At 44.6% G+C, this 18,867-nt stretch overlaps 1 protein-coding gene across 6 annotated transcripts in view; it reads right to left on the reverse strand.

Moving 5' to 3' along the window:
* Nucleotides 1-18,867, reverse strand: part of LOC141108021 (PABIR family member 2-like) — a 102,686-nt gene that overhangs the window by 61,204 nt on the left and 22,615 nt on the right. For all 6 annotated transcript variants that reach the window (XM_073599192.1, XM_073599189.1, XM_073599191.1 and 3 more), the window contains one exon: nucleotides 15,224-15,267. In XM_073599192.1, coding sequence (XP_073455293.1) covers nucleotides 15,224-15,267 — 44 coding nt within the window. The remainder of the gene's footprint in view (nucleotides 1-15,223; nucleotides 15,268-18,867) is intronic.

Raw genomic sequence — 18,867 nt, forward strand, 5'->3', positions numbered from 1 at the left:
TACGGCACTGCCCTGTGACATCACTGACCCAGCATGCACCAATTGATGATGATGATGGGGCGGTGCCACCCGGTGATGTCACTGGGTGGTAACCTCCTTAGAACTGTCAGACATCGGGAGCCAATGACCGCTGCAGCACTTTTCTTTTTTTGAGGGGGGTCGGCAGCAGCTCTCATTGTGATTGAGCTGGATCTACACTGGGGGACATTGTTGATACTGATAAGCACCCTGCCCGCAGACCCCCACAACCACCGGCCAGGGTTGTAGGGAACAGGCTCTTGTCCCCATCAGCATGGGGACAAAGTATTTCAGGGTGGGCTCCCCCTGCCCCAAAGCACCTACCCCCATGTTGAGGGCATGTGGTCTGGTATGATTTAAGGGGGCGCTCACTCATCCCTCCTCCCCCTGCATTCTCGGATAAGGAGCTGGCATGGATTTTAGGGGGGGAACCCACGCCATTATTAACAAAAAATTTGGTGTGGGGGTTCCCCTCAAAATTTATACCAGACCCGAAAGGGCCTAGTAACGCTGTTTTTTTTTTTTTTTTCCTGATTGCATACATGTTCAACACTGATGAGATGTGCAATTCAGATGCGTTCCCATAGAAGGCAATGAGCCTGGAATGTGCATCGGAACCGCACCGCGGTGCTCAGAAAACACACAGGACTTCATAGAAAGGTGGTTTGGTTCACATGCAATGCGAATTGAATGCGGTTCACATCCCAATTCGCATATATGTGAACGGAGCCTAAAGCGTATGTCAAGGCAAAATTAGCACATCCCTGCAATATATGCCCGTTCCCCTTGTTTTTTCTCTTTACAGACCCTGAAAGTACAGAATACCGATTGATCTGTCAAAAATGCACTCAGCTCCAATTTTTGTGGACTGACTGTTGTCAGCCCCCCCTCAATGACTACTCAGCCAAGTTCACTCGCAGATCTCTACAATAGAAGGGCTAATCATTCTGTAGTCCCAGATAAGAACTAGGAGTACAATTTACAGAACGTAGGAAGTGTGCAGAGGACACATGACAGCTCTAAATTTCCAGCTTTTTAGCACTTATCAAACAGGTATAACACTTCAAACAGCATATAAAACAGTCAGGTTTGTGGTATACTCCGCACTCAGGATGGTAACGGGTTGCAGCCCCCCCTTTATTCAGTTCCCAAGGGAACTTAGTGAATGGAAGTAAAAAAATGGGGCGAGTGGCGCTACCCTATTTTTTCCTCTCTCTTCTCCATATAGTATAATATCGGTTTACACACTGTGCATATTTTTGCACATCTTGCACATATAGCAGTCCTTCCCTGCTCCAGGAAGGATGCCTCTAAATACAGTACCCCCTTACATATATACCCTTTAAACTAGTCTTACCAGGTAGTATCTGGCTTTGTTAGCCTTCTTAAAATTCCGGCGGTTTGAGCTGCAATTCCATGGCCGGCCACCTGACACTTTCTTATTGTTAACTTACCATCTAGCACCAGTTATCTATTTATCTGTGTTAGTGAGCATACTTTTGCATATAACCTTTATATCAACTATGTTGTATATGCCTGTTATGTACTTTTGTCTGTAATATGATTATTAAGGACGAACGGACACACACAAGTTTGATTATCTTATGGGGAATTGGCGATTGACGTGCGCTGAATATGAACATTCTATCCCCTACATTATTGCCTTCATGACACCGCTGAGTGTTTATTCGCTGTGTTCCGGGAAGGGGAGGAACTTGCAGGTCTGTTCGCCTATATTAGATGTGAAGTATAGAAAGATGGCGCCGCCTTTGAGAACGTCCAATGACGAAACGCGTAAGCCGAGGCTACGCTTTTACGTCATTTCCGGTGCGGAAGTAGGGAGCCTGGAACGCACGCTGAGGACCGGCTCTTCCTACACATTACACTGACCATCGTAGTATTTTTTGAGCCTTTCCACACTTTTGATGGGAAGCCATTGACTTTAATTTACTCTTAATAAATTTATTTTAAATACTACACCATGGGAGCCCTTTTTTTACTTCCTATGAGGACCCAGCCTTGAGAGGCTTTGGAGTGAGTTTTGGGCAGGTGCTGACCGGTGTTTATAACCCCTGACTTTGGGGAGACAGCTGCAGGAGCCCGATAGACCAACAGACGGGACACTGGGAGAGCTGAGGAGAAAGTCCATTCACGGTTACCCACACATGCCTACCACTCCTGTAGGGGTAACAACATTTGGTGAGTGGGGACCCAACGGGGGGAGCACAACGAGTCACCTGATTTGCTGAGCACCAAAGTCACCCGTACGAGCTGTATATCTGACTACTCTGGAACTATTCTCATGTTATATACGCATTATCTCTTGGGACTTGTATTTTGATTCTTTATCTTAACACACATTTTGTGTGGGACTACACTTATATAGTTTTCACACACATCTGTTTGGGATTTATTTTTTTGCAACTGATAAACCATTCTTTTATTCTATGTTATTTTTTATTTTTAATTATCCATTTGGCTATGTTGAATTTTTCACCTATGTAACACTTTCACCATATATGTATGGTTTTTAGGTTTTCAATACTGGCCCATTGGTCTGACATACATTTATCTTATCACACTAAATGTATAATTATGTCTATGTTAAGTTTTGTGTGATCACTTATACTACTACACTCCAATATTGATGGATACATACACACACACACACACACACACATCTAGTCCAATAGCTAAGGTACCCCTCCTTTTTTGTTTAAAGGTAGGTTCACTTACCTATCATTCTCCCTATACTCATTCGGTTTTAATAGGGTAGCGCCACTCACCCCATTTTTTTACTTCCAGCATATAAAACAGACCAAAAGGGAGCAAATAAGGAAATAGTTATTAGAGTTTACACTTTAAGTCATTAGAGTTATAAAAAGTCACAGGGGAAACTCATCCACCTGCCCTGGAGTGGCGTGAGGCCTCCTTTAATAGTTTTCACAGAAAGATTGCAAAAAGCCAGTTAAAACTCATAATTGTTCTAAATTACAGCACACCACTGATCCTCACTCTAACACATATGAGGAGATTTTAAATCCAGCCACTCAGCCTTATTATATAGGGCCACCAGGTCTTGAACTACTCTCACGCCTGTACACCCCTATGAACCAGATCAATTTTTACATTTCTGCTACAGACCTTTTTATTCAGCAACACCTAGGTCATTAATTAAAATGGTATTAAGTTGCAGCTTACCAATCATTAAATATGGTGGCTGCATTCGTTTTCTTTTAGTTTTTTTTTTTTTCCCCTGGTTTCACCTGGTGAACTGGCCAGTAACACACCTCCCATACTAGAGTGCCCCCACTCTGAATGAAGGAGAAAAGGGGGCACATTTGGGCAGCAGCATTGTCAGTCTGGGGGGAGGGGAGTGTTATATGTACCAGCAGATTTAAATACACTAACAAATTGAAGCCAAACTCCAGCTAATAGTTAATAAGTCAGATCTGGGCGAACTGCAGGCCCAGGGCCACATGTGGCCCTTTGGCGGTCTCTGTCCGGCCCACGATGCCTCCACTGTCAACTTCAGCTGACATTCTCAGAGAGATGTGCTGACAGATGTCTGTTTGAAAAGCTGTAAGGCCTGTAAGGAGAGGGCCTGAAAAGCTGACTGTTACAGTGGGGAGGCTCAGTTCTCCGGCCACTCTGCTACCCAACCAAGTTCTTCTGTGTTAGCGCCTGCACACGGCAAACCCCACAAGCCGTGCACCTGGTTTTCACTTCAGGTCAGGATCTCTCTCCTTCCAGTCACAATGCTTGTAGCTCTGTCAGTAATCTCCCTGACCCAGTCAGTCACATATGAGTACTCAGAATGACAGATCAGTTCAATAAATCCAATGCCTGTCAACTACCTAACTGCTTTTACTAGCCTGCCCTACACCAACACTGTAACCAGCAGAATAGCAGAGGACTTTTCTTCACTACTGCTTCTAGTAATAGTGAGTGTTCACACTATTTCATGAGCAGTTGTACCTATTATTCCTAGTACCAGGTGTTTGTTTCTCATATGGTTACATACTTACAGACCTTCCCAGTCCAGTGGTGTTCAACTAAGACTGCTGGTTTAATCAAAATATTTTTTACTAAACTTTGGTTCGGCCTTCCACAAGGGTCACAGTTTCTCATGTAGCCCCTTGGGAAAATTAATTAACCACCCCGAGTTACAGCAGTGTTTTTCCTTTTGGGATAATGGTTTTACAGAAATAAATAAAAGCTGATCATTGTAAGCTCCCCTGCCAATGTTGCATGGTTTGACTCATCCATGTAATGGATATATCTGCAAGAGAGCTTGTTCTTTGGAAAAACAGTGTTACTGACCAGATGAAATATGAGAAGAAAGCCTAAAAAAAGAAAAAACTAATAGAACCATCACATCTAAGAACCAATCACAGCGATCACATGATACCCGGTTACCGTTAACTGTAATCCGCTGTGTCTATATGGTCACAGGAGGGGCGAGCTGCATGCTCCTAACCCAGGGCAGGCACAATGATGTACATGTATGCGATTGTGCGTGCACGCCCCCCCCCCCGTCCCCCCCCCCCCCTCAAGCTCGCAGTATATTTACTGTGGTGGGTCGGGAATTGGTTAAAACGGCACTAAAATTATCATTCTAATACCAAGCAATGCAAACTTATTTACACATTAAATAAAAGGTTTTGTTTTTCAGTTTGATTTTTTTTTTTTTAAAAAGTGACACACAAACCAAAAAAAAAACCAAAAAAACACAGAATAAGTTTAAATAGTTAAAAAATAGAAAATAAAACAAAAAAAAAAAAAATCAGCAGAAAAAAAATGATTAAGGGAGAAGGGGGAAGAAGAACTTAATAAAGGCTGATTATTGTAAACTTAAACCTAGTACACACGGGCCGAATGTCGGGCGGTATCGGCCAGTTCAATAGAACCAATCAGTGCCTCATCACCAGTGCTGCCCATCAGTGCCACCCATCAGTGCCGCCTTATCTGTGCAGCCCATCAGTGCCCACCAGTGCAGCCTTATTAGCGCATATCAATGAAGGAGAAAAATGAGCTGTTTGCAAAATTTTATAACAAACTATGAAAAATGGATTTTTAAAACAGCTTACCTGTAAAATCCTTTTCTTGGAGTACATCACAGGACACAGAGCACCATAATAATGACTATGTGGGTTATACGCTTACCTTTAGGTGATTGGACACTGGCAACCAATAGTAAGACGGTTCCTCCCATATAACCCCTCCCACACCGAGAGGACCTCAGTTTTGTAGCAAGCAATGACGATCCCTCTGTGTCCCGTGATGTACTCCAAGAAAAGGATTTTACAGGTAAGCTGTTTTAAAAATCCATTTTTCTTCATCGTACATCACGGGACACAGAGCACCATAATAAGGACTATGTGGGATGTCCTAAAGCAATGCATCTGAGGGGGGGGAAACACATCATTCCTAGGCCCAACGGTCTGAGATTATAAAGCAGCCTGCAATACGCTGTGGCCAAAACCAGTCTCATTTTGAGATCTCACATCCACCTGATAAAACCTGGTGAATGTATGGACTGAAGACCAAACGGCTGCTTTGCAAACCTGAGCCATAGACACCTGTTGGCGAACTGCCCATGATGCACTAACCCCTCTAGTGGAGTGTGCTCTTAAATCCCAGGGTGGAACCCTGTGCTTTAATCCATACTCCTGGACAATAGTCTGGCAAATCCACCTGGATATAGATGAACTTGTTGCCGGCTGTCCTCTTTTAGGACCCTCAGGCAAGACAAAAAAAAAGTCAGTTTTCCGAAAGGGAGCTGACATTTCCAAGTAAACCTTTATCGCTCTCACCACATCCAGTGAGTGAAGCGACCTTTCCTCCCTAGTTTTAGGGTTAGAAAAAAAGGAAGGTAAAATGATATCCTGATTCAAATGAAATTTGGAAACTACCGTCGGTAAAAATCTGGACGAGGATGCATGACCACCCTGTCCTGATGAAGAACCATGAAAGGTTCCTTGCAAGAAAGAGTGGCTAATTCTGACACCCTTCTAGCCGATGTTATAGCCACTAAGAAAACTAATTTCCTGGTCAATAGGACAAAAGGAATATGCCTAATAGGTTCAAAGGGCTGACTCTGTAAGGCTGAAAGTACCAAATTTAGGTCCCAAGGACATAAAGGTAGTTTAAGCGGTGGCCTCAGGTGCGTTACTCCCTTCACAAAGGTTCGCACCAAAGTATGGGATGCAATTGGTCTCTGGAAAAAAAAACGATAAGGCCGAAATCTGTCCCTTAATTGTCCCTAAAGCAAGCTGCAAGTCTACTCCTGTTTGGAGAAAGGCAAGAACTCTTCCAATCGTATACCTACGAGGGTCCCATTTCCTTTTCCCACACCAAGAAATGTATGACTTCCATACTCTGTAATAGATAGCTCTAGAAACTGACTTTCTAGCATTTATCAAAGTGGACAAGACTGAACCCATAATACCACGATCTTTCAATAGTCTGGTCTCAATAGCCAGGCCATCAATTCAGCAACCATAAAGAAGGATGGAATATGGGCCCTTGAGACAACAGGTCTGGGCGGCAAGGAAGGACCAACGGGTCCCCTACTGCTGATTTCACAATCTCCGAGTACCATGATCTCCTGGGCCACACTGGGGCCACTAAGATCACCGGCTTCCGTTCCTCCCGTATCCTGCGTAGTAAGTGCGGCAGAATCTGGATTGGAGGAAAGGCATATATCAGGGAATACTGATCCCAAGGAACCACTAATACGTCTATCCCGACAGCAAGCGGATCCTTGGTCCTGGATACAAACCTGTCTAGTTTGGCATTGAATCTGGATGCCAGCAGATCCACATCTGGGGTCCCCCAGTATTGGCAGATCTGTAGAAAAACCTTGGGATGCAGGGACCATTCCCCTGGTAACAATTTCTGGCGACTCAGGAAGTCCGCCTGCCAATTGTCCACCCCCGGGATAAACACTGCCGACAGAAACGGCACATTTTTCTGCCCAGGTTAGTATATGATTCACTTCTCTTTTGGCTGCCCGACTCCTGGTACCTCCCTTGCGGTTGATATATGCCACTACTGTGGAGTTGTCGGACTGAACTGTCAGACAGGAAAACCCCGCAACCTGGACGTCCAGAATCGCAGGGCCAGACCAGCTGCCCGGATCTCCAAGAGATTGATGGGCAGAGTCCTTTCTGTCTGGGACCATACTCCCTGAGCAGATGCTTCCTCTAGGACTGCTCCCCAGCCGAAAAGACTGGCGTCCGTGGTCACCACTTTCCAGGCCACTGGTGGGAAAGACTTCCCAGGCCACTGGTGGGAAAGACTTCCCTGTTCTTGGTTGCTGGTTCTTAGCCACCAAGAGAGGCTCCATAGAACCTGTGGAGATAGAACCATAGGTTGATCCAAGGTTTGAGCAGACTTGTCCCAGGCCTTCAGGATACTGTTCTGGAACACTCTGGAGTGGAACTGTGCATATGGCACTGCTCTGAAAGCCGACACCATCTTGCCCAATAACCTCATGCACAGCCGAACAGAAGGTGTTGGTTCTTTTTTCACCTTCTGTACAAGTTCCACTATGGAGGCGACCTTTAAGGGAGGAAGAAACACTTTCTTGGGCGGTGTCCAAGACCAGACCCAGTTACACCAAGGCTTGGGTCGGACAAAGAGCTGACTTGTCCAAATTCAGTATCCAACCTAGGCGTTGTAAAACCTGCACTGTTCTTGACATGTTTAGAACTAGCATAGGGCGAGAACATTCCCTTAGAAGTAGATCGTCCAGATATCCTATTATGGAAACTCATTGAGATCTTAGGGAAGCCAACACTGGGGCCAGAATCTTTGTGAAAACCCTGGGAGCCGTGGCTAGATCGAAGGGCAGTGCTACAAACTGGAAATGACTGCCCTCTACAGCGAAGCGCAAGAACCTTTGGTGTGGACCGAAAATTGGCACATGAAGGTACGCGTCCTTGATATCTATGGATGCCAAATAGTCTCCCTTTCTCAGGGACCTTATTACTGAACGAACCAACTCCATACGGAAGGATCGGACGTCTAAAAAGAAGTTAAGAGCCTTGAGGTCCAAAATGGGCCTTAGTTCCCCATTTGGTTTCGGCACGGTGAATAGGTTTGAGTAAAACCCCTTGAATCTTTCCTCGTGCGGGACCTTTTCAATTACTCCCTGCAACAGCAGATGGTGTAAAGCTAGGAATAGGCATCTTCTTTTCTCTGGATCCGCCGGAACCCTTGAGTGTAGAAAGCGGTTCGGGGGAACCTCCCGGAACTCTATTCTGTAACCGTATTTTACAGTGAAAATGACCCATCTGTCTTGAACCAGTTCTTCCCAGGCCTCCCCGAACAGCCGAAGCCTGCCCCCCACCCGCGAGAGCGGGGGCGCCCCTTCACAAGGTAGACTTGGAGTTGGGCTTGGATGGCTTTTGGGTCCAGGGTTTTTTCTGACCCTGAGGTATTTTAAACCCAGATGGCTGAGGCCGTCGATACCGCTTAGGGGAAGAGGCACCAGGCCCTGGGGGATTAGGAATCTTGTAGGAAGGCTGCTTCCCCTTCTTTTTAATAGGAAGCAGAGCGCTCTTTCCTCTAGAGATCTTCTGGATATATTTATCCAGATCTTCGCCAAACAGGAGCTCTCCATGAAACGGAAAAGCAGCAAGTAGCCTTTTACATGGCGTCTCAGCAGACCAGTTCTTTAGCCACAATACTCTGCGCATATGAACTGATAGTAACGCACAATGAGACATCTGTTGGATTGAGTCCTTTAAAGCGTCTACCGCAAAACACAAGGCATGAGGGATCTCTGACAGTTCCTCAGCAGATTCCTCTTGGCAAGGTATGTTCTTCACTAACCTCTTAAAGCGATTCTTTGGGGATTGACAAATCCCAATGGCTGCAACAGCAGGCTGAACTGCTGCACTGGCAACCGAGAAGGAGGCCTTTAATAAGGACTCTAGCTTCTTATCAGCCGGATCCTTGAAAACCTGGGCATTATCCACTGGACAGGTTAAATTTTTATTTACAGAAGATATGGCGGCGTCTACCAAAAGGAGTGCTCCATTTCTTCCTGAACTTTTCCTCCATAGGGTATAAAATAGAAAACCTTTTGGGAGGTAAGTATATTCTGTCAGGATGCTCCCAGTCCGCATAAACCACCTGCTCCAGTAACGGATGCAAGGGAAAGGCTTGGTAAATTTGTTTAGGTCGCAAAGATCCCAGAGTGGAACAGGAGAGTGTAGACTCCTGAACCGGGGGTAACTTAAACCCAATTCGTACCATCTCCATTAGAGATTGAACAATTTCTGGCAATGGGAGGCTGAAATTGGCTCTTCAGAGCCAGAGTCCTCAGCCTCTCCTACCTCTTGGTCCTTTATGACTACCTCCTCTGGATCCTCTGCCCATTCTGGTTCCAGGTCACCTGGACCCATCTGGCTGTAAGAGTCCTGGGGCTCTAGTGACTCACCACTTGGCCCAGGCTCAGGGGAGGGAGATCTATTATGCTTCCTTCCCCCCTGCGTTACAGAGGCAATTATGCCAGCTATTTTGCCTTCAAGACCCGCTAAGGCAGATGCCAAATCATCCTTTGTAACATAAGCCGAGGCAGGTACATTGGTAATGGCTACTATGCCTGACAAGTGCAATGGCTCAGCCAGGTCAGAAACTGCAGGTCCTTCAGTAGAGACGGAGGCTGCATAAATATGGGGTTGGTCCCCTGCTTTTTTTGGAGGGACTCTTACCCCTGGGCTTGCCTTGTTCCCTGTTCCTCGTTTTTTGGAAGACATTGCTTACATACGAGAAATAACCAAGGAGTACTCCCCCCCCAAACTACAACCAGTCTTTTAACCTGTCACCGTAGTGTCCAAGACCATCAGACTCACGTGCCCACCATTCGCTCTGCCTCCATGCGCACACCAGGAGCTCCATGCCTATAAGCCCTAGTAGGGAAGCGAGCGCGTGCATCAGTGGCCGGCAACCCGCCCACCGCACGGTGCATGCGCTGTCCTGATGCACGCGGCGCCATGACGTGGACAGTAGTGGCGCACGCACACACCAGCGGCGCACTCACACGCTAGCGGCGCGCACGCCAAATTTTAAAAATGCGCGCCAACCGGCCCTCTTTAACCCCGGACACCGGATCAAGGCTTAGTCTGGCAGTTTTAAAAAACAAAAAGGGGGAAATATATATATCTATATATAAAAGGACCCCAAAGGGGAGTACTCACCATCCCATGCAGCAGGGCCTGTCTTGCCAGGCCCAATCTTCCCCCATCACGGCGGGTAGCGCCTCTAAGGACCTTCAGGGACCGGGTCCCCCATATATTGGGGTCCACACCCCTGGACCTGTAAAGAACCCTTTGTGGTTTCCTTGGGCAAGGCAGACCAGGAATACCAACTTTTAACAAGGGTCCAGCGCCTAAATAGGACACATTACAAGCAACACCTCGTTCTTGAGCCGAGGTTCGGGTACCATCCACTTTAGCTTAGTAAGCCATCCGAATGGATCCGATTAGAACGTCCTCAATGGGACATTTTTTGAAGAAATTTGAAGAGCTTCAACAGCCATGACCATCACCTTCAAGACACTGGCGAAAAAACTGAGGTCCTTCCGGTGTGGGAGGGGTTATATGGGAGGAACCGTCTTACTATTGGTTGCCAGTGTCCAATCACCTAAAGGTAAGCGTATAACCCACAGTCATTATTATGGTGCTCTGTGTCCCGTGATGTACGATAAAGAAACATGTTTTTTTTTTTTTTCCTCCGTCTTTTTTTGTTTGTTTAGCAAAAAATAAAAAAAACCCAGTAGTGATTAAAATACCACCAAAAGAAAGCTCTATTTGTGTGAAAAAAAAAAATGATAAAAAATTTCATTTGGGTACAGTGTTGCATGACAACGCAATTGTCAAAGTCTAACAGCACTGAAAATTGGCCTGGGCAGGAGGGAGGTTTTAAGTGACCAGTAAGCAAGTGGTTAATTAGCACTACTGAAGTCGCTCAGTCTTTAGAAAAGGTTCCTGTACTACTTCAAGGCAACTTCTGTCCGACTTGTGCCCATAGACTTAAATGGAAGTAGCCTCCAAGTCAGATCCTCATATATATTGATGTGATATGAATCCAACATTAGAGAAAGATTACCCAGGCAGTGCATGGCATCTTCCTGTATGCTGTTATCTCTGCATACCTGCACAAGACAAAGTTGCATCAAAGTAGTACTTAAGTCGCATCAAGTCGCCTAGCAAAGTTGCTCTTTCAGGTTGCAGTAGTGCAAACGGAGCCTCAGTTTTAGTCATAGTCTTTTAAATAATATGCCATTTTAGTTTTAGTCATAATTGTTTTAGTCGACTAAAAATAGTGACAAAATTAACACTAATCAGATGGTAATTTTTTTACTTATTTTTTGCTTTATTTACACAGCGACTCCTGGCTTTCATTTAAAGAGCTGGAAATTGCCAGCAAGTAGGAGGGGTAAAAGGCAGTGATGCAGATGATCAGGACGTGCTACACACCCCTTGTGTACTTCAATTCCGTTTTTGTTTTTTTTTGGTGTGTGTGGCCTACCCAGTGTCCTCAACAAGTTAAAAGATTTAGCCACACACAAACATGATATGATGAGTAAGCAAAAGATTTCTGCATCTCACAGGAGACAACAAAATAGTTAAAGAAGAAACATATGCTTTAAGGAAACCTAAAACAGGAGAATATCTTCTAAAAATACCCAACAAAGGTTCTAAAAATTGACTGGCTGTCATGTCAATCCAGTGGCTTCAATACTTTGAGGCAAAAAACGTTGAAACACTGGATCAGAAGTTTTGAATTCACCCCGAGTTTCTAATTTGCAAGTTTATTCTGGATCAGTGACTGTGTAGTAAAGCCAAATACAGCCAAGCAACAAAGGCAGCCCTCTGCATTTCACTTGGTACAGATTTTCTCAGATATTATTTTCCTACTAGTGTATTTCTTATGTTATCTATAGATAAAGAATAAGCAAGAAGTCATTTTAAAAACAAATTTGGGGAGATACTCTGCAAGGTGGTACACCTTGCCACTAAAACAGGTAATGCTTAGGCACATAAACTGTATGTGAAGGGGTCTTATGTATTCTGAACCCATGTACTGTATAAACATGGGGAATAACTATTTCCATGTTGATACTAGATGAATATTTTCCTACACTGCTTCAACACTGTTTATATGACAAAGCATTCTGGTTTACCACATCCCCAAGAGGGTTCTACAAAGCTCCAAGCAATAAATATAAAATCTTACACATACTATAGCACCAGTGTTATAAACAAAAGGATGTTGTGTACAAACACAGTGAAAGTAAATCTTAAAACAATCGATTACTTTAAGGTCAGCTTTAGTTAAAAAACAAAAAAAACAAAAACGTACACCTTATTCCTGCTAAACCTACATCTATCGAAAACTCAGACACAAATTTAATGCGGCCATACATGCAAGATAAGATGGTTTTGACTCAGAGAACTAAAGAGTACGTAAATCCAAACTTCAAACTTCTTGTATTCCCTTTCGGTCTGCTAAATACACCATTGAAAGAGTTTTGTTGTGTCATTTCAATAAAAGCAAAAAACAAAAAAAAAACAAAAAAAAAAAAAACACTGTAAGGCCCCATGCACACTAGCATTTTGTTTAAGCTCCTAGAAGCTAAATAGTGTTATCCTATATGTACATACACACTACTTTAGGTGATTAGTATTTTTTGAGCTTCAGCATCTAGGAGCAGAAAAAAATAGTTCTTGTAGTTTCTTGGAGCGTTTTTCCAGTAGAAATGCTACTAAACTATATGAATAGTGTTTTTTTGGTCCTTTTTTTCCCCCTTCTAGGCTCTATGCACACTAGCGTTTTGATTAAGCTAAAAAAAACACTGGAAAAAATGCTTTTTGTAGTATCGTTTTTGCAGTAAAAGAAAAAAAAAAAAAAAAAAAAAAAGCTCAAAAAAAGTTTAGGAGTGTTTCTGCTAGAAAAACGCTCCAAGAAACGCTACAAAAACATTTTTATTTCTGTTCCTAGATGCTGAAACTCAAAAAACACTTATAGCCTAAACTAGTGCGCATGGACACATAGTGTTATCCTATTTAGCTTCTAGGAGCAGAGAAAAAATGCTAATAAAATCTTCCAGGAGCTTAAAAAAAAATGCTAGTGTGCATGGAAGCCTAACTTCAAAAACAATAATAAAACACAAACGATCTTAAAACACTCCTAAAACACTATTACAAAAAGCTATTACCAACAGTTTTATGAAGCTTTAATCCTGCCAGAAATCTTGTGAGCTGATAACATCCTGTACACTCTACCTGGGCTGGCTGTTTTCAGTTTGCATTTTTTACAGCTTTCTCTGTGGGACTACATGGATATGGAGAATAGGAGAGGGAAAGGTGTTCTACAGTCCTATTGTAGGGTGACAACACTGTTCCCCCATAGATATGGTAAAGAAAGTGCCCTGACCATAGGACAAGAAGTATGTTGGCAGAATCAAAAGAATAAAAAGTTTAAAAATTCTGAAAAAAGTAATGCAGCCACCAAATCTAAGAACAGGTAAGCTGCAACAGTACATTTTTTTTATCCTTGGGTTTAGACGTGCTTTAAAAGAGAATTCTAGTTCTAAAGCTATTTTGGCTATACTTCTGGAAATCACAGGAGTGCAGTTCTTTATGCACTCCTGTGACCCTAAAGCCGGTCCAGGCTCTGAAAAGATCTCAACTGTCTCTTATGAGTTACTATATTCCCTTAGTGTTGCACTGTAAAACACCGGTCGCTGCTAGTACACACAAAAAACAAATTGTTTTCTGTGTGTCCTATTCACACTGCAACACAGCTGGAAGCTGTGATAAAATGCAGACATGCTGCATTTTCTAGCAGCGTGTTTTACAGAATCGCTCATCGCTGTACAGCAGAGCAGCACATCATCGTACACTTCAAAGTTCAGAGTTGAACTTGAACAGTGAAAAAAAAGAAAAGGTGTGCGATACATTGAATCGCACACCACACCGCCCTCTACTGACCCTAACCAGCTGAAGTTTGAACAGGCCCCTACTCAAGAAGCCCATGTATGCATACATTTCATATCAACGATAGAAATATTTAATTTCAATTTCTGGTTAAACCTAAGTTCCAATAAAAAACTGGAACTGAGGCCAGGATGGACCTCTATATATTAGAACATAAAAATGTTAGTAAAGCATAAGATTTCTTATTTAACCACTTGCCGCCCGCCATATAGCAGAATGATGGCGGCAAAGTGGTTTCGATATCCTGACTGGGCGTCATATGGCGGCGCGCATCGCGGCGAGCGTTGTTGCGGGGTGTCAGTTTGACATCCAGCAACACCGATCTAGGTAAAGAGTCTCTGACGGAGACTCTTTACCACATGATCAGCCGTGTCCAATCACGGCTGATCACGATGTAAATAGGAAGAACCGGTGATTGGCTTTTCCTCACTCGCGTCTGACAGACGCGAGTAGAGGAGAGCCGATCGGCTGCTCTCCTGACAGGGGGGGTCTGTGCTGATTGTTTACCAACACAGCCCCCCCCCGGATCCTACCCAGGACCACCAGGGAAGCTATCCACACTGGACCACCGGGGAAATACTGATCTGTACTGATCTGTGCCCAGGCAGCTGCCAATCAATGCCCAGGCAGCTACCAATCAGTGCCCACTTACAATGCCTACCACTGCCAGTGCCACCAGGGATGGTGCCCATCAGTGCCACGTATTAGTGGCCAGCAGTGCCGCCTATCAGTGCCACCCATAAGAACCCATCTTTATAGCCTTTCAGTGCCCAGTGTCGCCTATCAGTGCCCACCAGTGCCACCCATGAGTGCCCATCAGTGCCGCCTATCAATGCCCATCAGTGCCGCATACCAGTGCCCATTGTCAGTGCCCATCAGTGAAAGAGGAAAACTTACTTATTTACAAAAAATTTTTAACAGTAACAAAAGCAAAACTTTTATTTTTTTCAAAATTTTTCATCTTTTTTTATTTGTTTAGCAAAAAATAAAAAACGCAGAGGTGATCAAATACCACCAAAAGAAAGCTCTATTTGTGGGAACAAAATGATAAAAATTTTGTTTGGGTACAGTGTTGGATGACCACACAATTGTCATTCAAACTGCGACAGCACTGAAAGCTGAAAATTGGTCTGGGCAGGAAGGTGTATAAGTGCCCTGTATTGAAGTGGTTAAGTAGGAAGTACACTTACCGCTCACGGGCAGTTTCACGATTCATCAAATCGACGCCTTCCTCCTAATTAAAGTAAAATGCATAAATGGTAAGAAAAATCAACTGGAAAACAAGTACAAAAGCAAAAATGTGCACACAATATTATTCAGAATTTTGACTTGGAATTGCACACCCCCCTCCTAATTGCTTCTAAACCACTGTAGGACTGATTTGTGAAACTTAGAGGAAATGTGAACTACTGCTAACAGCAATCAGAATCATAGTTTCATTTTCCCACACAAAGAGAAATGAAGCCCAATCGGTTGTCACTAGCAGCTGCTTCATTCTTACTTTACTGTTCTCTGCTCTAGTTTACATAAATCATCCCTAAGCTCTTCAAAAAAAAAAACTCTCATCAGAAGATAAATGGTTTGTTAAATCCCCCAGGGGACCCAGTGCATATCCCACCTGTCCCTTTTAAAATATGTGCTGCGTTTTAGAAATAACTTGTTACTCACTTTAAAATCTCTTTATCAGAGTTCATTGATTGATACAGCTCTTCTAAATCTTGAACATAGGGTTTTGTAGCTCCACCTAAGACTAGGACACTAGGAAACGAGCACAGCACCCACTATGGGCTGTCGCCTCTGGTATAAACCCCCTTCTCTGCTATAGGCAATCTAGTTCATAACAAAGCAGTGTCACAATGTATAAACTCCAATAGAGCGGTGCGTGCTGTCTCCATCAATGAACTCAGAGAAAGGGATTTTACAGGGAGTAACAGAAAATCCCATTTTCTCTTATGTTCATTGACGGACACAGCTCTTTTGAATATTGACCACAGGGATGTCCCAAAGCATTGCCAAAACTGGAGCAACCAGGTAAACATGCCAACCACCCAAACAACTCTTAAAGAAATCTAAAACAGCAGCCTGCAAAACCTTGCTGCCAAAACAAGCATTTGAAGATGCAAACACATCAAATTTGTAAAATTTTGTAAAAGTGTTCTAAGGTGATCAGGTAGTCGCCTTAGCAAACCAGAAACAGATGCCTGATGCTGGAAAGCCCAGGAGGCGCTCATCGTCCTGGTGGAGTGTGCCGTAATGGGGAAGAGAGGAGCCAAATAGGAAATTGCAGCAGAGGAAGCCGCCAGGCCTTTCCTTGGGCCATCCATGAGCATTTACAAGAGAATCCAATCGCCAGCATGAGGCCATAGTGAAGAAGTACACATGAACCACCCATACCACATCCAAGGAATGCACTGCAACCTCCTTAGGATGCGATGGTTGTAGATACAAGGAAGGCAAGACAATTTTTCCTCAGGTGAAAAATCTGACACTACCTTCAGAAGAGGAGGACAGAGAACCAATGTATCCTTGTGTAGAAGCAAAATAGGGAGACTTACAAGATCCCCATGATTAAGATCCAAGGGGCTGAGTGAATTGTGTAGGGGTGTGGTCTGGCAGGAGGCCAGGCTGATTTTGTAACTTCACTACTGAACACCTACGTGGATGTGCGGCACCTGGGATTTCCTAATCTCTCTCTCTCTCTCCAGCTCTTACAAGATAAGGCCCCCAACTCTGATAGCCGCCTTGCGTAAAAGATGGCAACCAAGAAGGCAACTTATTGCAAAAGACTAGGCAGGAAAATATCCCTAATGCTCTCAAGAGGGAGGCTTCTGGAGAACCAGAAGAACCACATTCAAAGTTCCACATTGATAAAATCGCACAGGGTGCACCAGACGAAGAATACCTTTATTAAAAGGTGTGAAGCAGGGTGTGCGTGACCACTGAAGATAGCAAAGGCAGAAACTTGACTCTTAATGTTAGTCAAGACACATTTGTGTTCAACACACCGTTAAGGAAAAAGCCAAACCACCAAGAAAAAAACATGGATGGACACTCAGAGTCTAGCACCAGGCAATATAAGCCTTCAAGGTGTGATGATATATCTTCTGAGAGGTAGACTTGCAAGCCTTCAACATTGTGGGGATCACCGAACCCAACAACCCCCTTCCCCTCAAAACCTGGATTTTAGTAACCATGCCATCAAAACCAGAGACATTAAAGCAGGGTGGTAGACTGGACTTTGGGACGTGAGGTCCTCCCGAAGAGGCAACAACCAGGGAGCATTTGTGACCAACTGCACCATGTCGCCGTATAAATGATCACAAGGCCAGTCTGAAGCTACCAGAATGACTGGAATCCCTTCGGCCTCCATCCTGTGCAGCAAGCGAGGGAGCAGCTTGAGAGAAGGAAAGAGGTAAATGAAATGAAACTGGGCCCATAGTGCCATCAGCGCTTCCGTTGCATTCATTAGGGTGTCCGGCTCTCTCACGACAAACTGGGGCACCTTCCTGTAATGGTGGGATGCCAGAAGATCCATGTCCAGTGTTCACTAACATAGACAGATCTGGCAAAACACATACAGGTGCAGGGACCACTCTCCTTGATCCAGCATCTGACGACACCAGGAATGCATGTTGTCTTCTCGTCTAAATCTTGAACATAGGGTTTTGTAGCTCCACCCAAGAATAGGACACTAGGAAATGAGTACAGCACCCACTATGGGCAGTCCCCTCTGGTATTAACCCCCTTCTCTGCTATAGGGAATCTAGTTCATAACAAAGCAGTGTCAAAGTATACAGGCTGCCATGCGTCACGACGACCGTCCAGTGGAGGGGAAGAAAAATCTCAGCTTGCTGGACAGGGGACTGCAGCCACTAGAGGAGGGAGGCCCTCGTCAACCAGTCCAGACTAATCTGTTTGTCTAGGGAGGCTGTAGATTCCTCCCATTTGGACAGGATTTTCCCCTGTAGAACTGTGACCTTCTCAAAAGGTGGTGGCCTAAAGACCCATAGTTGGTCCACGGGGAGAAATTTGGCCTGCCCTGAGTTGAGAATCAGGTCCAGATACACTAGTCTCCTGGTCATGGTTAGGGCAGACTTCTTGAGGTTCAGGACCTGTTCGAAGTCCTGTGGGGAGCACATCTTGATCTCCACATTGTCCGTTAGTGCAGCCTAGGAGTCAGCCTGCAGGAGCAGGTTGACCAAATACCCAGTCACGGCAATCCTGTCAGCTCAGCAATGCTAGGACTGGAGCAAGCACCTTGGCAAATACCCAGGAAATGCGCATACCTAATTGCAAAGCTTAGGAACAGCTGATGCACATGCAGGTATGCATCTTTGATGTCCATGGATGCTAGAAAATACCCCTGATAGAGAGGCTACCACTGAATGGATGAATTCCAGCTTGAACCTCTGAACCCACATAAAGCAATTCAGGATCTTCAGGTCCAGGATCGGGTGAACCCATCTTTTTTTCAGGACTGTGAATAGATTGGAATAAAACCCTCGGAAACGTTACAGTTTGGGTACAAGGACAGTTGCTCCCTGGCAAAGCAGGTCCTGCACCTCCCTGCATGATGGCAGAAGATGAAGAGTGGTGGGAAAGAATTTATCTGGTAGATAAGAATGGAATCCTATTTTATAGCCAGCCACAATCAGTTCACTTGTTTGGAATGAGGGAGGTCCGTGGGCCTGAGATCTAGCAAAGACAACCCCCCCCCCCCAGAGATGGGTGGGGGCAAACCTTCATGCTGAGGTGGACTTAGCCGTGATGCTCGGTGGGATCGCGGAGTGCTTGACCCCACCAGGGGCCTAAAAAGGGCTTGGAGCCCTTGACA

This window comes from Aquarana catesbeiana, linkage group LG09, assembly GCF_042186555.1.
Source record: "Aquarana catesbeiana isolate 2022-GZ linkage group LG09, ASM4218655v1, whole genome shotgun sequence".
NCBI classification, from domain to species: domain Eukaryota; kingdom Metazoa; phylum Chordata; class Amphibia; order Anura; family Ranidae; genus Aquarana; species Aquarana catesbeiana.